General features: G+C 40.3%; 1 protein-coding gene across 4 annotated transcripts in view; it reads left to right on the forward strand.

Annotated features, from left to right (window-relative positions):
• Positions 1–21,273, forward strand: part of atp8a1 (ATPase phospholipid transporting 8A1) — a 301,017-nt gene that overhangs the window by 195,769 nt on the left and 83,975 nt on the right. For all 4 annotated transcript variants that reach the window (XM_055636910.1, XM_055636888.1, XM_055636895.1 and 1 more), the window contains 3 exons: positions 12,067–12,239; positions 13,816–13,999; positions 15,499–15,609. In XM_055636910.1, the coding sequence (XP_055492885.1) occupies positions 12,067–12,239; positions 13,816–13,999; positions 15,499–15,609 (468 nt within the window). The remainder of the gene's footprint in view (positions 1–12,066; positions 12,240–13,815; positions 14,000–15,498; positions 15,610–21,273) is intronic.

A 21,273-nucleotide genomic window follows, 5' to 3' on the forward strand; every position in this document is an offset into this window, starting at 1 on the left:
CACACACACACAGAGACAAACACACACACACACAGTCACACACAGTCAGACACACACACACACACACACAGACACACAGTCACACACACACACACACACACACACACACACACACACACACACACACACTCTTCATCCCGAGGATGCGAGGCCTCACACTCTCTAATGGCGCCGCTTTAACTGATTTCATTCCACAGTGAGTTCAGTTCCCCCCCCCCCCCCCCCCCCCCCCCCATGGTCCCCGAAGGATTTTATTAAAAAATGGATACATTAAAAAGTCAAAATGTTTTGAGGAGTGCATAATTGAAAGTAAAAGGGAATGAACTAGCGAAATGGTAAAAATGACGGAGATTCAGTGTGTGGTGTTGGTAAACTAGACGTCATGTTCGACATAGACATTATGGGCCGTGCTGTACTGTTCTCTGTTCTGAAGTTGTGGTTGTGAGCTGACCGGTGGTTATGATTATTTCATCCTGAGCTTCAGAGAACGTGGCTATCGTGCTTTAGTCCAAGGCTGAATTGGTGCTTTTTGAATAAAGTAACAAATTACAATTAACATTTTCCACCTGAAAGCTCTTGAATATAACTTTTTGTTCACTTGCTGCAGTCTAGCTTTAGATGCATATATTTTTTACAGTATTACAAGGACAGCAGTTGCAAGTAAACCCACAATCTTCCTTTTGAGCTCCCTCGGATTTCCCCACCTCCCACACTCTCACAAAGTCACATATTTATTACGGCATGGAGTATTGTCAATGTAAATAGAACTGGGCAAATGTAGATAATTCCCTGTAGGACCCTGAGATTCTTCACCCCACGTAGTACAACAACGGAACTAGTGATGTGTGACGAGCCCCGCGGGAGGTTTATATTACACCCAGTGCTTCTATTGTATTTCAGATCAACTTTGGCTGACGAAGGGCGGCCTTTATCACACGAGCGTTTAGCTGAGGCTCTGGAACTCGTATGAATTTATACTCTTATTCTGAAGTGATTAACATGCATTTCTCTAGTGTTGCGTGTCCCAAGTAGAGTTTTCCTGTGGATGGTGTTGAGATGCTTTGTTGCTTTCATTCCCATCCCTATGGGTGTCTCCAGAGCACAAGTATTCTGTGGCTGAAAGGGCTGGAAGACAAAATATTTTCATGACAGCCCCCTGGGAACACATGAAGTGCATTCAACGCAGCTGTTCCCTGCCATCTTCTCAAGGGTGACTAGGAACAAGGAATCGGTGTTGGCTTTTATCCTGGGAATTTTTTATTTTAGAAGCGGGAATGGAAAATCATGAAGATATTTTAAATACACAAATCAGCATACTAGATTGGACTTTAGGCCCTGACAACACATGCATCCTGTTGCAACTCCAGTCAAAGTGATACCTAAAAAGGAAAAAGTACAGGTTTCCCAGAAAGGGGTTAGTTAAGTGACAACTTTCTTAGATTTTTGTTAGTTTATTACAAAGAAAATCTTTTAGTCCAGTACCACAGGAGTCCGAGCCTTTAACTCCAGTTTACAACCAACATGAAAAGTTTGGCTGAGGGCACCAAGAGATAGAAACTGGGAAGACTGAGACATGATTCATATTGTTCCAAAGAGTGTTGATAATTGACACAAGTCAAGTCCTGGGTTGCTTTGACTTGCTAGCAAGCAAAGATAAATTGTCAGAAGCAAAATAAAAAACTGCACATGCTGAAATATTGAACAAAAAAAAAGTGCAGGAATTAATTGGGTCAGGCACCTGAAGATAGCGGAGTGGCTGACATCATCCCACCGGCCACCTGTTCAAAACAAGCATAGATCACATTAAGCTCATTGGGGAGAGATGGGTTGTTTCCAGTAGCTCTGCCTGACTTCATCTTGTTGCCCATTACAGCCCGCAAGTCTTGATTCAATCGCAGTGTCCACGGGGCTATTTATTCTGTGCCTAGTCTGATCCTGAACTTCTTTTGGTGTCCTTGATGGATTTGCGAAGGTCATGTATTGATTTCTATGACATGCCAGGATTGCTCAACGTGAACACATAGAAACATAGAAAATAGGTGCAGGAGTAGGCCATTCGGCCCTTCGAGCCTGCACCGCCATTCAATATGATCATGGCTGATCATCCAACTCGGTATCCTGTACCTGCCTTCTCTCCATACCCCCTGATCCCGTTAGCCACAAGGGCCACATCTAACTCCCTCTTAAATATAGCAAATATAACACCACGGACATGGACATGTGGGAGTCTCGGACTAGGTAGTGGGTCTGACAGTTCATCCATTTCCGGTTGGGGACCACTCGGGTTGTCCTCTTTGGCACCTATTCCACTGCACACTTACTGAAGTGTTTGATGACAGTGACATACTCTTTTAGGTTGACCACTTAGTGAATATGGACAGTCCACTGACTCAAAAGCAGTAATGTAGGATCTCGTCTGTCTCTTCAGACTAGCACGGTATGACTCTTTGTGCTGGATCCTCCAGTTTCAGGTTCTGCTTGTAAGTAGGGAGTAGAAGCACAGCCAGGTAGTCAGACTTTCAGACTTTAGAGATACAGGGCAGAAACAGGCCCTTCGGCTCACCCAGTCCACGCCGACCAGTGATCACCCCGTACATTAGCACTATCCTACACACAAGGGACAATTTACAATTTGTACCAAAGCCAATTAACCTACAAACGTTTACATCTTTGGAGTGCAGCAGGAAACTAGAGCAGCCAGAGAAAACCCACACGGTCATAGGGATAATAGAAACATAGAAATTAGGTGCAGGAGTAGGCCATTCGGCCCTTCGAGCCTGCACCGCCATTCAATATGATCGTGGTTGATCATCCAACTCAGTATCCTGTCCTGTGCCTGCCTCCTCTTAAATATAGCCAATGAACTGGCCTCAACTACCTTCTGCAGGAGAGAATTCTAGAGATTCACCACTCTGTGTGAAAAAAGTTTTCCTCATCTCGGTCCTAAAAGATTCCCCCCTTATCCTTAAACTGTGACCCCTTGTTCTGGACTTCCCCAACATCGGGAACAATCTTCCTGCATCTAGCCTGTCCAACCCCTTAAGAATTTTGTAAGTTTCTATAAGATCCCCCCTCAATCTTCTAAATTCTAGCGAGTACAAACCAAGTCTATCCAGCCTTTCTTCATATGAAAGTCCTGACATCCCAGGAATCAGTCTGGTGAACCTTCTCTGTACTCCCTCTATGGCAAGAATGTCTTTCCTCAGATTAGGAGACCAAAACTGTACGCAATACTCCAGGTGTGGTCTCACCAAGGCCCTGTACAAATGCAGTAGAACCTCCCTGCTCCTATACTCAAATCCTTTTGCTATGAATGCTAACATACCATTCGCATTCTTCACTGCCTGCTGCACCTGCATGCCTACTTTTAATGACTGGTGTACCATGACACCCAGGTCTCGTTGCATCTCCCCCTTTCCTAATTGGCCACCATTCAGATAATAATCTACTTTCCTGTTTTTGCCACCAAAGTGGATAACCTCACATTTATCCACATTATACTGCATCTGCCATGCATTTGCCCACGCACCCAGCCTATCCAAGTCACCTTGCAGCCTCCTAGCATCCTCCTCACAGCTAACACTGCCCCCCAGCTTCGTGTCATCCGCAAACTTGGAGATGTTGCATTCAATTCCCTCGTCCAAATCATTAATATATATCGTAAAGAGCTGGGGTCCCAGAACTGAGCCTTGCGGTACCCCACTAGTCACTGCCTGCCATTGTGAAAAGGACCCGTTTACTCCTACTCTTTGCTTCTTGTCTGCCAGCCAGTTCTCTATCCACATCAATACTGAACCCCCAATACCGTGTGCTTTAAGTTTGTATACTAATCTCTTATGTGGGACCTTGTCGAAAGCCTTCTGAAAGTCCAGATATAACACATCCACTGGTTCTCCCTTATCCACTCTACTTGTTACATCCTCGAAAAATTCTATAAGATTCGTCAGACATGATTTACCCTTCATAAATCCATGCTGACTTTGTCCAATGATTTCACCACTTTCCAAATGTGCTGCTATCCCATCTTTAATAACTGATTCTAGCAGTTTCCCCACTATCGACGTTAGACTAACTGGTCTGTAATTCCCCGTTTTCTCTCTCCCTCCCTTTTTAAAAAGTGGTGTTACATTAGCTACCCTCCAATCCTCAGGAACTACTCCAGAATCTAAAGAGTTTTGAAAAATTATCACTAATGCATCCACTATTTCTGGGACTACTTCCTTAAGTACTCTGGGATGCAGGCTATCTGGTCCTGGGGATTTATCGGCCTTTAATCCATTCAATTTACCTAACACCACATCCCGGCTAACCTGGATTTCACTCGGTTCCTCCATCTCATTTGACCACCGGTCCCCTGCTATTTCCGGCAGATTATTTATGTCTTCCTTAGTGAAGACAGATCAATTGGTCTGCCATGTCCTTGTTCCCCATGATCAATTCACCCGTTTCTGACTGCAAGGGACCTACATTTGTTTTAACTAATCTTTTTCTCTTCACATATCTATAAAAGCTTTTGCAGTCAGTTTTTATGTTCCCTGCCAGTTTTCTTTCATAATCTATTTTCCCTTTCCTAATTAAGCCCTTTGTCCTCCTCTGCTGGTCTCTGAATTTCTCCCAGTCCTCTGGTAGGCTGCTTTTTCTGGCTAATTTGTACGCTTCATCTTTTGTTTTGATACTATCCCTGATTTCCCTTGTTATCCACGGATGCACTACCTTCCCTGATTTATTTTTTTGCCAAACTGGGATGAACAATTGTTGTAGTTCATCCATGCAGTCTTTAAATGCCTTCCATTGCATATCCACCGTCATCCCATTAAGAATCAATCGCCAGTCTATCTTGGCCAATTCACGTCTCATACCCTCAAAGTTACCTTTCTTTAAGTTCAGGACCCTTGTTTCTGTATTAACGATGTCACTCTCCATCCTAATGAAGAACTCAACCATATTATGGTCACTCTTGCCCAAGGGGCCACGCACAACAAGACTGCTAACTAACCCTTCCTCATTACTCAGTACCCAGTCTAGAATAGCCTGCTCTCTCGTTGGTTCCTCTACATGTTGGTTTAGAAAACTATCCCACATACATTCCAAGAAATCCTCTTCCTCAGCACCCTTGCCAATTTGATTCACCCAATCTATATGTATATTGAAGTCACCCATTATAACTGTTTTACCTTTGTTGCACGCATTTCTAATTTTCTGTTTGATGCCATCCCCAACTCCACTACTACTGTTAGGTGGCCTGTACACAACTCCCACTAGCGTTTTCTGCCCCTTAGTGTTTCGCAGCTCTACCCATATCGATTCCACATCCTCAAAGCTAATGTCCTTCCTTTCTATTGCGTTAATCTGCTCTCTAACCAGCAACGCTACCCCACCTCCTTTCCCTTTCTGTCTTATCCCTCCTGAATATTGAATATCCCTGATAATGAACAAACACCGTACAGATAGCACCCGTAGTCATGATCGAACCTGGGGCTCTGGCGCGGTAAGGCAGCAGCTCTACCGCTGTGCTGCCCGTAAGCTTTTCTGAAATGTGGGTAGGGAAGAAGCAGTCAGCATATTTGATGGTTGAGTAACAATGATTAAGGGTATTTGTGCCTCTGGTGGGACGGGAGACGTTTTGAGAGTATTTTGATAACATACTCTTGAGGTTGGTCTGGTGGAAGTTCATGGTAATTTTTGCACAAGACCTCGGAGTATTTTATTTCAAGGGTCTTGGGGGAGGGAGACTATTCATTTTGTCATATACCTCGGGTTTTTTTCTTAACCCGATAAAAGTCTGCATCAGATATGTGTATTACATTTTTTTTTCACTGATTATTATTGAATGTACATTCATGCCTTCAGGCAGTGGATTCCCAACAACAGTGGCCCTTTACTTTAAGGAGAATCCTAATGTTGCCTCTGGTTCCTTTTGCCAATTGTCATAAATCTTGTTCCGTGCGTACTGCCAGTGGAAGCAGTTTATGCCTATTTAGTCAAACCCTTGTCAACAACTTTTTCAATACTCCCTTTAACCTCCCAAGCTACAAAGAGAACAGTCTGTTTCCCTGCAGGCATGATCGATCTTTGCGCACAAGTAATGTGAAGCTAGGTACTTTATTCCTCAGTTTACAATGTCAAGTATTCCATATGCTAGCTTTAATTTGCATTTGGTTGGAGAAACAATCTCAACTTATTTTTTGACACTACAATGTTTTCCAAGAGTTATTCCTATGCCTGCAGATTTACAATTTATTTTAAAATTATTTCTCATTATTCATCAGCAGATCAGGCAGCATCCATGAAGAGAGAAGCATGCATTTCTGATGAATGATCTTTGACCTTTTGTTCATTCAAAGGTCTTCTCCCTGAAAAGTTAACTCTCTTTCTCCATCATTTTCAGTTTTACTTCAATTCCAGAAATGTCAGTTTTTTAATTTCCCACTTATAGAATGTACTTTGTTAAATTTAAGCAAATTCCAACCCCGGGAGTGCAGTGTTTAACTTGGAAGGAATGTATTCATATTTTTTGTTGAAATATAATTTATTCTTAAATGCTCTAAGTAGAAGATTTTGTGCCTCTGGTTCTATTGCCAATTATCATAAATCGTGGCCTCTGTTGACTCAAGCAGAACTGGGAGAGCTCATGACGGCAGTGCAATTAAACAAATACTTTGATTCCTTCTTTGCAGAAGGGACATAAGTAATTCTCCAGAATCATGAGAGTGCCAAGAGTCTCATGAAGTTGAGCAAGTAAAGGACATTAGTATTAGTATTAAAATGACAATGAAGAAATTAATGGCAGCCAAAACCAATAAATCATCAGCCTGATATTTTGCATCCTTGAATATTAAGGGAGGTAGTTGTGGAAACGATAGTCACATTATAATTTTCCGAAAATGTAGGTGACAGAATAGTTCCTGCAGATTAGAATGTATCAAATTCAATCCAATAATTTAATAATGGAATCTGAGAGGAAGAGAGAAAATCAGAGACACTGGTTAGCATAACATTTGCAATATGGGTAATTGCTAGAGGCTGTTATAGAGGATAACGTATTGGGACATGTGGAAAATATCAACAAGATTAAATAAGGTCAACGTTTCACTGGTGACATCCCAAATCAGCGGTAGAGAAAATAATACAATCTATGAATGTATATGTAATAACAGAATTCCAAAGGAGTGGGGGAGGATTGAACAAAAAAACATTGGCTCAACCTTGTTTGAGGTTCAATCCTCAAGGATTGAGATTTGAACTTATAAAGGGAAACTTGTGTTTGATTCATGTGTTAGTGTTCTTTGAGAATGTGCCGAGTAGAGTGGTTAAAGGTGTACCAGGACATAAGGTGTATTTGGATGGCTGGAAGATTTTCAATAACATCACATACAGGAGGTTGGTTAACAAAGTAAGGCACATCATGCACTTGAATGGATGGAACATAGAATGGAAAAACAAAGTATTGGTTAAATAATGAACGATTGAGAAAGAAAGGGACTTGGTGTCCTTGAGGCCAGCATGCAGGTGCTCACTCCAAACGATTCAGAGGGTAAATGGTATGTTAGCCTTTATTACAGTAGAGTTTTCTCATAGAAATAAGGAAATCTTGTTTCAGTTGTATAGGGCCCTGGTGAGACTGCAACTGGAGCATTGCATGCAGTTTTAGTGTCCTTACCAAAGATGGGGTCAGGAGTTCAACAAGTCTTCATTGGACTTGTTCCAGGGATGATGAGTTTACCATATGAGGGACAGTTGGGTAAAGATGGTGTTTATTCTCTAAAGTTTGGAAGGAAGAGATGAAATGTTATTGAAACTTACAAAATTCATTAGGTGTTTGCAAGATTAGATGCAGGGAAAGACACAAAGTGCTGGAGTAACTCAGTGGGTCAGTCAACATCCCTGGAGAACATGGATAGGTGACGTTTTAGGTCAGGACCCTTATGCTCCTCCTAAGTGAGAAATCTTGGACTCGGGGCCATAGTTTGAGAATAAATGGCAAGCACTTTACGTCTGAGGTGAGAAGAGATTACTCAAAATGCTACCTATCCATCTTCTCCAGGGATGCTGCATGACCTGATGAGTTACTCCAGCACTTTGTCTTTTTTCCCCTATTTTGCTTTGGATTTTTCCTGATTATGATTCCTAGTCAAACAAAAGATTCGAGTAACTTGAGATCTCAAGACAATTATAAGAGTTTTTCTTGAGATAAAATGCACTGCAGATGCATGGTGAAAAATCAAAGATTTGGCTTCAATTATATCAACTGGCAGGCATAATCGGATTTTGTATCCATTGTTGCTATTGCTATCACAGCAACTAGTTTAATGAGTGCAATTCACCTATTAATGAAGATAGTTCACCTCGACATTCAAAATCACTGAATTGGAATACTAATTCAAAAGCTGCCGTCATCAGGGACAAATAGAATTAAAGTAACTGCATCCTTCTTGTACAGGCGACTTGAAAAAGGTATGGCTCTATGAACGACTACTGATAACCATACAGGCGTCACCCCATGACACACCGCCTGTATGGTCGTGAGTAGTCGCCCAAAGAGTTGTACCTTTTTCTGGTCGCCACTGGATTTTCAACATTTTGAAATTTTTTGCCAAGCTGCTGCGACGATGACGGGTGCCGGCAGTCGCCGAAAAAATCGCGTAAGTGGGACAGGCCCTTTACTTTGGTGTGAACAAGCTTGGATTGTGTTACCATTCAACAGAACACTTGCGCTCTCTCCGCCAAGGCCTGCTGGTTCTTCCAAATTCTAACCATTTTAACTCTCCTTCCCATTCCCATAACGACCTTTCTGTCCTTGGCCTCCAATGCCAGAGTGAGGCCACATGCAAACCGGAAGAACAACACCTCATACTCCGCTTGGGCTGCTTACAATCCAATGGTGTGAATACTGAATTCTCCAATTTCAAGTAATTATCCCCCCCCTTCTCTTTCTCTGCCCCAACCCCCACCGGGATGTGCACATGATAATACCAGGGTTCAATGAAGTACTGTTAATGTTGTGTACACAAGGATTGAAAAATATGCTTGAAGTACCATGTTGCAGGCTTGCTGATGAAACCAAAACTCTTGGTGAATAGAATGGGTAGTACCTGTATGGGTGCAGTATTGGAAAATTGCTGTGATGAGAGGTTATTTTTCAGCTGGAGAGAGATCTGGTGTCTATCCACCCAAGGTTCAACTTTGGGACAGAAAATAGGTACACAAATGTATGATTTAATAAAAAGAACTAGAACAGTCTTAAGTAAATTCAGTTTTTGCACAATGAATGGGTAGGAGTGGGAATATGCTACCTCAGTGTGATGGTTGTGGTGCTAGTTGCCCTCAATTGCACATTGATAGAAAGGATTGCAGGGATACGGGGAGATGGCTGAAGGAGGATTGTGAAACGAGGGGGTGAAACTAACTGATTTGGTGTTCAAAAGACCTAGTGGAGATTTTGAGTTGTTAGATTTTCTGCATTCAATCTATGATTCTAAAGGCATATGGACTGAGAATGAACTGTAAATTAGAATAGATGAATTCATAACCAAATATTGTAAGAGAGGTAGGGTGAGAATAAAAAATATTTTCTGCATGGGTTTTGTTAACCATGCAATTCAAAGCATTTTGACAGTGAGATGCTGTTTCCATGAAGATAATGGCATAGCAGCGTAACTCAGACAATATTTTCTGCAGTTGCATTTAACCCTATATCTGCCTCCCAATCAAACCTAACCAATGGTAATGGTAAGCACAACCTTCTCACTGTTATTTTGAGCAACACATATGAGCCATAGTCTATTCTGCTCTTCCGTTGCGATCATTATAGAAAGTGCTGCAGTTATGTGAGGTTGGAAGGGTTTATGTAAAATGTAATGTATTTCCTTCTGAATTGATTGAATTAGTCGCAGTGAATTTTTTTGCTTGCATACCCAAGGTATGCAAATAGTCGCTAATAAAAGGTGCTTACAAAGTTACAAATTCCCCCCTCATAGAAACATAGAAAATAGGTGCAGGAGTAGACCATTTGGCCCTTCGAACCTGCACCGCCATTCAATATGATCATGGCTGATCATCCAGCTCAGTATCCCGTACCTGCCTTCTCTCCATACCTCCTGGTCCCTTTAGCCACAAGGGCCACATCTAACTCCTTCTTAAATATAGCCAATGAACTGGCCTCAACTACCTTCTGTGGCAGAGAATTCCACAGATTCACCACTCGCTGCGTGAACAATGTTTTTCTCATCTCGGTCCTAAAAGACTTCCCTCAATGTAGCATGAGCTGGACAGACTGCAAGCCCTTAATGAATAAATATTATTGGAGCAGAATTATTTTGTTAATTGTGTAAAATGCAATAGCTTTGAAGCACTCCATATTGATCTTTCATGATCACTAGAAAACAATAATGTTGTACCAGTGCCCAAGTGTCTGAAATGTGAAGCATTTATATTTCAAATATTTTAGGTAAAATTTCAGCAGTCGCTAAGGATTGCAGGTTGGTTCACATTAATAATCCAGGCAATACCACCTCGGCTTCAGACTGATGTGACTGCATTTACAAAGCCAAACATGAGGAAGACCGACATACCAGACTTTTTAGATTCGGCTGGATACTAAATGATCTTGGATTTAGCCACTTGGCTAAATTAGCTTTTACTATGTTGTATATTTTGTAGTTCCCTGGGTGTACACCGTGGTGAAATGAGGGATCAATCCTTTTTTTCTGATTTACTTATCATTAGCTTGTGCTTAGCCATATTCTGACATGGGCCCTTATTATATGTAGCTAAATATATAATTGCTTATTCCTGTGGGATAGAATTTGCCAGTCGCAGGCCCTGTTGCCTAATCCATCTGCAATGGATATTCATTACTTTTTTTTCTCAACTGAAAATTAATTCACTATTCTGCCTTTGCCCTTCTCAACATCATCAATAAATAGAATTATGTCCTAATACTGAAGACCAATTCACAGTGGAAGATTCCCAGCTTAGTAATATACAGTGCCCTCCATAATGTTTTTGGACAAAGACCCATCATTTATTTATTTGCCTCTGTACTCCACAATTTGAGTTTTGTAATAGAAAACATCACATGTGGTTAAAGTGCACATTGTCAGATTTTATTAAAGGCCATTTTTATACATTTTGGTTTCACCATATAGAAATTACAGCTGTGTTCGTACATAGTCGTCCCTGGTGATGTCCATAAATCGCAGAATTCAAGCCGTCATTGCATGCAAAGGATATGTAATAAGATGCTAAACATGACTACTTTCATTTACATTACATTGCTGTGTCCCAAACATTATGGTGCGCTGAAATGGGGGGACTGTGTATAAACACTGCTGTCATTTCTACATGGTGAAAGCAAAAAGTATAAAAATGGCCTTTATTAAAATCTGACAATGTGCACTTTAACCACATGTGTTTTTTTCTATTGTGGAGTTCAGAGGCAAATAAATAAATGATGGATCTTTGCCCCAAATATTATGGTGGGCACTGTACATGATGCCTTTTTCCTTTCTAATTTTTTTTTATGGCCATCTTTCATGACATAATATGGAAATCCAGTTGGGTAATTTTGACTTCTTTAATTTGTTTTGATAATGTCCAAAATATACAATAAATCCCCCAACCCGGTAATCAGGGTTGATTTGAATTTCACCAATAAACCCTTCTTAATTGTGTAAAATGCTATATATTTGCTTATTTGCAGCATTTTTTGTCTTTACTACTCACTTCCCTGTCAAAAGGAAGCTGCATCTACTCTATAATCTGTTCCTCATTTTCTGAACCAGCTTAAGGGCAAGAAGAGAACAAATTTAAAGTTTCATTTTCACAGATCTTTTGGTACTGCACTCACTGCAGACCTCACCAGATTATGGAAATTTTACAACAGAGCAACGTATTGCTTTAATTAGAACACGGGAAACGCTTCAAGATAATGTGTGCATGATGTATCAGCTTCTCAGTATCCTGGCCTGTTGCTATATAGTATATATTTAAAGCCTCCAGTTTCCATTAATAAATACATTTTGTCTTTTGTTAAATCAGTTAATTTAAAAACAATCAATTTTGCAGACAACAAGGGAAATGCTGATCCACCACTGCAACACTCTGGGAGATTCACTGCGTAAGGACAATGACTTTGCATTGATTATTGATGGAAAAACCCTCAAATACGCCCTGACATTTGGGGTGCGACAATCTTTTTTGGATCTTGCGTTGTCTTGCAAAGCTGTCATCTGCTGCCGGTAAGCTAGAATTTGAGTTTTGGATGCTATATTGATATATGAATTAATATTAAATCCCAATTCTTAATAGAAAAATGGTACAAATTTAATTTGTAAATTACACGGCATTAGTTTTTTACTACAAATATATTGCGCATCTTTTTTTAAAAAGCTGAGTAAAAGAGGGATATATCAATAAAATTCTGTCTCTTATTTCAACGTGACAGTTTGTAGTAATTGAAAATTTCAAATAAGTAGAGGATATAATTAATGAAATACGATATTTTAATTGTACATATTGTGATATGTTTACTGAGCCAGATGTGGATTAATAAGATCTATATAAGATCTGCTGAATAGTGGTAGAGGCCAGTGATGTTTGTTCTTTCTAGAATATAATTTGATTCCCAAGGGCAATTTCCTAATAACACATTCATGCAGAACATTGTCAACTTTGGGCTGAAGTCACAGATGGAAATTTTACTACTTGCTCCTGAACTTTTCTTCAGTGATAACCTTGGATTTTGTTTTTTCTGCAAACATTTCTTGGGTGGATTTGTTTGGCTATTTCTTTAAGAAAAGATAAATGCTTTCCAATTTTATGGAATCAAGACTCCTCTTCAATACAACTTGATTCTGCCCACAAAAATCCTAGCCTTCAGGAAAGCCGTTGTTTTTATGCCATAGAATAGAAATATTAAACAAAAGAACCAAATTGTGATATTTCTTCCAACCTTTTGTCCTCTATTACTTCCAGCACTAAATTAAGAAGTGGTGTTATGTGTTTCACTTAAACAATCTCCAAACAATCAAACATACATGGATTCAGGATAAATCGTCAAATATGCTATAATATCACTCTTGATAGGTTTACTGCTCTGTTAGCTTATTGTGTTTATTTAATAATAATAATAATAATAATATCTTTTATTGTCATTGCACATAGGTGCAATGCGATTTAATATGCAGCTTCCATCCGATAGTCATAAATTAAACAACTAATAAAGTTTAGATACCCTGAGAAACATGATTTAAAAAAAAGAATCTATCTGAGTGAGTCGTTACCTTGATGGTAATATTCCCACCACCTGAATTTCTTTCTGACAGCAAAAGCTGAATCTACATCAAAATTCTAGGTTGATGAACCAAGGGTATTTGCATCTGGGATCTTCTCTTGGTCTCATGAGGGAGCTTGGACCTCCCCTTGGACTTCCTCCCTTTTCCACCACCTCCACCTTCTGCTTGATCATACTTACTCCAGGGAGTGACAATTTGCTTCGTAACTCTTGATTATCCCAAATTTTATGCAGCCAAAATGCAGCACTTGGCATAAAACTGTTCGATAGATGGTGCCTTTTACATCATCTACCTGTAGCGTTCTGCCGCTCTTGAGGAAATGGCAATAAAAAAACAAAGCTGTGGGGAGGAGGGAGAGATTGTTTAGGTGGTGGAAAACGAGTTTACTTGAAGCTAGCAAGTAAGGATGATACTTTTATTATTTTTAACTTACATAGAAATGTATTTCTTATACATCTGTCAGACTGCTGAGGTCTTGTTTCTCTCTGATTTTTTTGTTTTCTTGTTTAATGTTATTCAGAGTTTCACCTCTTCAGAAGTCAGAAATAGTTGAGATGGTGAAGAAAGAGGTGAAGGTTATAACGCTAGCTATAGGTGATGGTGCAAATGATGTGGGAATGATCCAAACAGCACATGTTGGTGTTGGAATAAGTGGAAACGAGGGCCTGCAAGCAGCAAACTCTTCTGATTATTCTATTGCACAGGTAACTAGATATGTCAGAATCGTTTGACGACGTATTCTTCAATAAATAGATTCAATTTGATATGTATCATTATCATTGACATTGTAAATTGATGCTAATTTAAATCATTCAAGAGTTATTGAACCAATGGTCTCTTGCCTCGTGCATATCAGTACAAACATTGTCAAGCAGGTAATATTGGCAGTCATACAATGGATCATTACGTATAGTGTCGACCTACTTTGAAATGGAGAGACCTGAATACGTGACTAAAATTATTCTCATCCCGTAACAACAACTGGGAATTTAAACTCAACTAATTAATTAAGTGAATCTGGAACAGAAGGCTGGTGTCACATTGGGTGACTGAGAAGCTGTTTGATTGTCTGCTTCACTCTTTCTTTGAGAAGGAAAGCTTCTTAATGGGGCTGTCCCAATGTACGAGTTAATTCAAGAGCTCTCCCGACTTGTGACGATTTTTCAACATGTTGAAAAATGTCCACGAGAGCCCCGAGTGGCCATTACCGTAAATCTCCGAGTTCGAATCAGGGCAAACTCGGGAGAGCTCTTGGAATGAACTCGTACCGTGGGACAGGGCTTTTACTTCAGCTTTTTGAGTCTTTCTTGGTTGATGTAAACCAACATATGCAGTTGCACCCTTACAAATATCCCATGGTACGAGTACATGTTGAAAAATCTTCACGAGTCTTCCCGAGCTTACGAGTTAGATAGTCTTCCCGAGCACCTGCCGTTAGCGCTACGAGCCGCTAAGATATGTCCCCGAGCTCCGACGTACCCTCTACGTTCATTCTCTGTGCTTACCACAAGTTTGATTTTTTTTTAAACTTGGGAGAGCTCTTGGAATGAACTCGTACTGTGGGACAGGGCTTTAATCTGTCTGGACAAACCAAGTTTAAATCGTATAAATAATAATGTGGATATATATAACAGCAGAAGTAAACTCAGTGGGAATGTGCCAAGTTAAGGTAGAGGGTCCTGCTACATTTCCCGTTCAATTTAGGCCCCTGCTCCCAGCAGACAAGATGCAGCACGAGAATATTTAACATGAACAGCAGGAGTTGGGACTAAAATTGAGTGAGCTGCCATTAAATGTAGTGGGCCGGAAAAATGAAGTAACATCAGATGTGATTGAGCTGACTGAAATAAATGTCATAGTTAAATTTTTAATACCATTACCATCTTTTATTCCTGGATTTCTTCAAACACTCAAATTACTGTGAAATTTGAAGCTATATTTTCACACACACACACACACACACACACACACACACACACACACACACACACACACACACACACACACACACACACACACACACATTCTGTAAAATAATAGGACCACCTAGGTTTTTGCTTTTGGAATTTTTGTATTGTTGCTTGGCATTTTGTACATTATGAGCTGTGGAATTCAAGTCCAAAGCATTAGCTCATTTTAAAAAGGAATGTTAAAGTATATTTTTTTGTTTAATGGACAGTCGTGACCCTTGTATTTTTTCCAGTTCAAATATCTGAAGAACTTGCTACTGGTTCACGGAGCCTGGAACTATAATCGCGTAGCCAAGTGTATCCTGTACTGTTTTTACAAGAATATAGTCCTGTACATTATTGAGGTAAGCTACGGGATTAAATTTTATCTTTGCCTTGTTGTCACCTACCCCCATATTTTCCTTGAAACTTTGTCCCCTTTGATCTCTCGTTTTCGCACTTTATCCTTCCATATATCTATGTCTCCCTTTCCCCTGACTCTCAGTCTGAAGAAGAGTCTCGACCCGAAACGTCACCCGTTCCTTCTATCGAGAGATGCTGCCTGTCCCGCTGAGTTACTCCAGCATTATGTGTCTATCTAAGCTTTTGAATTGTTCAATATCTTCCCCTGCTGTCAGAAACCCTAACCAAGAAAATTCCTTTATCATGCCAAGAACTCTTGCTCAGCCATTCTCAGGCTACACAACATGTTGATCTTCCATATGAAACCAGTTAAAAATAATTGGATTCTGACAGATAACACTTGTCCATAGGATATTAAAATCTACCTACAATAAAGGTTAATTGGTTCATTGTAAATTGTTTCCAGTGTATGAGTTAGTGATTGGACTAAGGGGGAGTGGGTGGAGGAAAGGTGGGGAGAATTAAAAAATGGGAATAATGTAGGGTCATTGTAAAAGTGTGGTTCATGGTTAGCAAGGATTTTATAGGTGGGGGGTATTATCTTGATATGGCTCTTATGTGCACCTTGCTCATCCTCAATCACAAGCCAATTTTCAGCTATTATGGTATTATGAAGTGTGAAATTTGGTGGCATTTACATCAGGTGGCAGCTGTGGAGAGCAAACGATAGCTTTTGGCTCAATGGCCATACATTAGAAGTCTTATTCATGGTATACAGAGAATAGAATGCAGCACATTTGGACTGCATTATTCAAAGTGGGCATATGAAAAGAAACGGCAGTGAATTACACAATGATACTGCAAATGCTGGAATTTTACTATAAGAAGATTGAATGCTGTGTGTGCTCTCAGGATCAGGCAACATCTGTGGAGAGGGGAGCAGAATTAATGCTGACTTTTGGAGAATGGCTATTGAGGCATTGCAAGGAACATTGGAAGCCAGTGTGCGTACAAAGTCCTTCAAATTGCATCAGAAAATCAGATTTTATTTTATTTTTAAGCTGTTTTGATTGAAATATAAAAAGTGACAGGGCAGGGCATTCAGAATGCTCTGGGTCTTTCTCAAATTATTGCCTGTATGATCTTTAATGTCCACTTGAGAGGATAAACCTTGGTATTACATTTCATTCAATAGTCAGAACCTCCAGCAGTGCAGCACTCCCTTAATAATACATTGAATTACCAGCCTAGATTATGTCATTTCTCTGGAGTGGGACATGAAATCAGTACCTTCCGACTCAGACAGGAATGCGATCATTCAGCCAGAGTTGACACTTATTACGTTATTAATAGTATGTTCTGCTTAGGAATTACCAAGAAATATTAGGTTGAAATTTGTGAAAGTAAATTAAGCATAGGCAATAATAAAGTAGTTTTCTCTCAAGTGTTCTGGCAGGAAAATAATTCTTCACTCACTATTCTGTCTCAACTGGCTTTGTACATCTATGATTACAATTTTAACTCCCTCAAGGCGGTCGGGCATCTGGTTTTGCAATCTGCAGGATTGTTGCCGTTCCTGTCGATTCTGCAAAGAATCGTTTACAAGATGTACCCATGGTTATGCTCTCTGCAAAATTCACATTGTGCAATTAACAATTTAGAAGTGAACATCACTGAGGATGCAAAATCTGCCGTTTTCTTATTTTAGTATTGAATTTAATAGATGCTTAATAATAAGATTGCGAAAAGAAAAAAAAAACAGGCATGAATTTTAATGGCATCGTCCCCAATCACTAAACTTCTCATGGTGCCTTATTGTTAATTCTGCAGTGTATTTAGTAATCTCAATAAAATAGTAATTACAAAAAAAATGAACATTTGCTTGTTCTTATAATGTATAGTATTACACAAGTTCTGAAAGCTGGTAAAGATTTTGTTGTTTTTTTATTAAAGGACATCTCTACATATGAGTGAGCTCCCATAATAAATTCAAAAGTTAAATGTATGTACATATGTTTTCCTACAAGTAGCAGATCTAGTTTCCTCTTTCTCAACAATTATTACTTGTTCTTTCAACTCAGTCTTGTGTGCTTCTGATGCCATTCATTACTGTATTGTGGATGTATGGTTACCATATTGAATTAGTTTTATGTATTTACCAACTGACGAACAAAATTGACTAATGGACGTCTGAAAGGAAAAAAATGGAACCAGCTCATTACCTAGTGGCTGCCTGAATTTTGTTTCCTTTTGTTTTGTTTAGAAACTTTTAAAATTTGTAACTGCTTTAAAGCTTCTCCATCAGTTCCACGTCAGTTTATAATGTTTAATGTCGTACATAAGAAATTTAATACTGAATTTGAATGTTTTTAAAAAATGCTTTCAAAGCATGAATCCATTCGACAAGTTATTTTTTTAAATTGGGATGTCAATGAATGTATCCTATTTCTTAAGCTACGTGGACTGCCATCTTGTCACAGAATGTAAAATGTATATTTTCACTGGATGATGATTGGTGGTTTTAAAACTGTAAGACTGAAGGAAGTTGATTCGTATACAGATTACAGGAGCTACGTGCTGAGGTGCTTCCTCCCCAATACCATATAGTCATTCTGGTGCTACTCAATGCCACTGTTCAAACCTGCTTGCCACCTGGTGGCAGGAAATGCCTTTCCTTCTGGAACACACAAAGAAGCTTTGAGAGCTGAACTATGGTGCAGTCTTCAGTTCTGTTTGCCTACCGTTCCAACTCGATGCTCACAGAAGTGAGATGAGTGGGTATGAAAGGGGGATGGATTAAAGGAAAATAATCCATGTGTTGATTTGATCCTGTGACATCACAGGCCGGCATCCATCCCTTTTATAGACACAAAATGCTGGAGTAACTCAGCGGGACAGGCAGCATCTCTGGAGAGAAGGAATGGATGACGTTTCGGGTCAGGAACCTTCTTAACGACATGGGTTTTAAAGGCCTAATTTTAACCCAGGATTGCATTTGGAGAAGGAAATCGGAGAACCAAGCCATTTTAACTCCCATTCTAACATTGTATGTATGGAATGACCAGACATCAATTCCCTAGGGAATCAAATAGCCTGCTGCTACCCTGTTGTGCACAATTTCAGCCACATGGTTGGTGTACCATTCTTCTCCCATGATGGCTCTTGGCTTTGATTAAGCAATGTTTGAGGATATGATATATGGATAAGACAGGTTTAGAGGGATAAAGACAAAACACAGGCAGGTGTGATGAGTGTAGATGGGACATGTTTGTCAGTGTGGAAAGGTTGGTCTGAAGGGCCTGTTTCCACACTGTATAACTATGATTGTGTGGTGTACTTAACAACTAGAGATGAAAAATCTGTTCTAATTTTTTTCTTTGCCTCATTTGTTCTTAGATGCTTTATTACGGATTTGCAGAAAAAAGAAAAAAAAACATGCTTTCATTCATGCAGCACCATTAGAACCATTCACAGTGGCTGCACTCCTCACAGTGCCTTATAGTGTAGACTCGGGAATCACCTATCCATCTTCTGTGAAGACAAATGTAGGTCCCTTACAATCAGAGACAGGTGAATTTATAATGTGAAACAAAGAAATGGCAGAACAGTTAAACAAGCACTTTGATTGTGTCTTTGTTAGTGAAGACAGAACCAATCTCCCAGAAATACTAGGGGACCGAGGATCTAGTGGTAGGGAGGAACTCAAGGGAATCCACCTTAGTCAAGAAATTGTGTTTGGTAAACTGTTGGTACTGAAGGCAGATACATCCCCAGGGCCTGATGGTCTGTATCCCAGAGTACTCAAGGAGGTGGCCCAAGAAATCGTGGATACATTGGTGATCATTTTCCAATGTTCTCTCGACTTTGGATCAGTTCTTGTGGATTGGAGGGTAGCCAATGTAACCCCACTTTTTAAGAAAGGAGGGAGAGAGAAAACAGGGAATTATAGACCAGTTAGCCTTACATCGGTAGTGGGAAAGATGCTTGAGTTATTGCAGCGCATTTGGAAAGCAATGACAGGATCGGTCAAAGTCAGCATGGATTTATGAAAGGAAAATCATGCTTGACTAATCTTCTGGAATTTTTTGAGGATGTAACAAGTAGATTGGATAAGGGAGAGCCAGTGGATGTGGTGTATCTGAACTTTTATAAATCCTTTGACATCTACCACACAAGAGATTAGTGTGCAAAATTAGAGCACGTGGTATTGGGGGTAAGGTATTGACATGGATAGAGAACTGGTTGGCAGACAGGAAGCATAGAGTAGGACTTAACGGGTCCTTTCCAGAATGGGAGGCAGTGACTAGTGGGGTGCCGCAATGCTCGGTGCTGGGACCCCAGTTATTTACAATGAATATTAACGATTTAGACGAGGGAATTAAATATGACATCTCCAAGTTTGCGGGTGACACAACGTTGGGTGGTAGTGTGAGCTGCGATGAGGATGCTATGAGGCTGCAGGGTGACTTGGATTGGTTGGGTGAGTGGGCAGAAGCATGGCAGATGCAGTATTATGTGGATAAATGTGAGGTTACCCACTTTGGTGGCAAGAACAGGAAGGCAGATTATTATCTGAATGGTGTCAGATTAGGAAAGGGGGAGATGCAGCGAGACCTGGGTGTCATGGTACACCAGTCATTGAAGGTAGGCATGCAGGTACAGCAGGCAGTGAAGAAATCTAATGGTATGTTAGCTTTCATTGCAAAAGGATTTTGAGTATAGGAGCAGAGAGGTTCTACTGCAGTTGTACAGGGTCTTGGTGAGACCACACCTGGTCAGATTAAGGACATTATTGCCATAGGGGAGATGCAATGACTGATTCCTGGGATGGGTGTGCTTGTACATCAAAGACTGATAGACTTGGTAAGAATTTAGAAGATTGAGAGGGGCAGTGAAGAAATTCTTAATGGCATGCAGGCCTTCATTGTTCCCGAGAGGGAAGGGACAAGGGGTTGAGCTTAAGGATAGGGGGAAATCCTTTAAGGATGAGAAGAACTTTTTTCACACAGAGAGTGGTGAATCTGTGGCATTCCCTGCAACAGAGGGTAGTTGAGGCCACTTCATTGGCTATATTTAAGAGGGAGTTAGATGTGGCCCTTGTGGCTAAGGGGATCAGGGGGTATGGAGAGAAGGCAGGTACGGGATACTGAGTTGGATGATCAGCCATGATCATATTGAATGGCGGTGCAGGCTCGAAGGGCCGAATGGCCTACTCCTGCACCTAATTTCTGTGTTTCTATGTTTCATTGCGAGAGGATTTGAGTTTAGGAGCAAGGAGGTCCTACTGCAGTTGTACAGAGCCCTGGTGAGACCACACCTGGAGTATTGTGTGCTGTTTTGGTCTCCTAATTTGAGGGAGTGCAGCATAGGCTCACCAGGTTTATTCCTGGGATGGCGGGACCTACATATGATGAAAGAATGGATCGACTGGGCTTGTATTCACTGGAATTTAGAAGGATGAGAGGCGATCTTATAGAAACATATAAAATTCTTAAAGAATTAAACAGGCTAGAGGTAGGAAAAATGTTCCCGATGTTGGGGGTATTCCAGAACCAGGGGTCACAATTTAAGAATAAGGGGTACGCCGTTTAGAACTGAGATGAGGTAAAACTTCTTCACCCAGAGAGTTGTGAATCTGTGGAATTCTCTGCCACAAAAGGCAGAAG

Source organism: Leucoraja erinacea, chromosome 1, assembly GCF_028641065.1.
Source record: "Leucoraja erinacea ecotype New England chromosome 1, Leri_hhj_1, whole genome shotgun sequence".
Classification (NCBI taxonomy): domain Eukaryota; kingdom Metazoa; phylum Chordata; class Chondrichthyes; order Rajiformes; family Rajidae; genus Leucoraja; species Leucoraja erinaceus.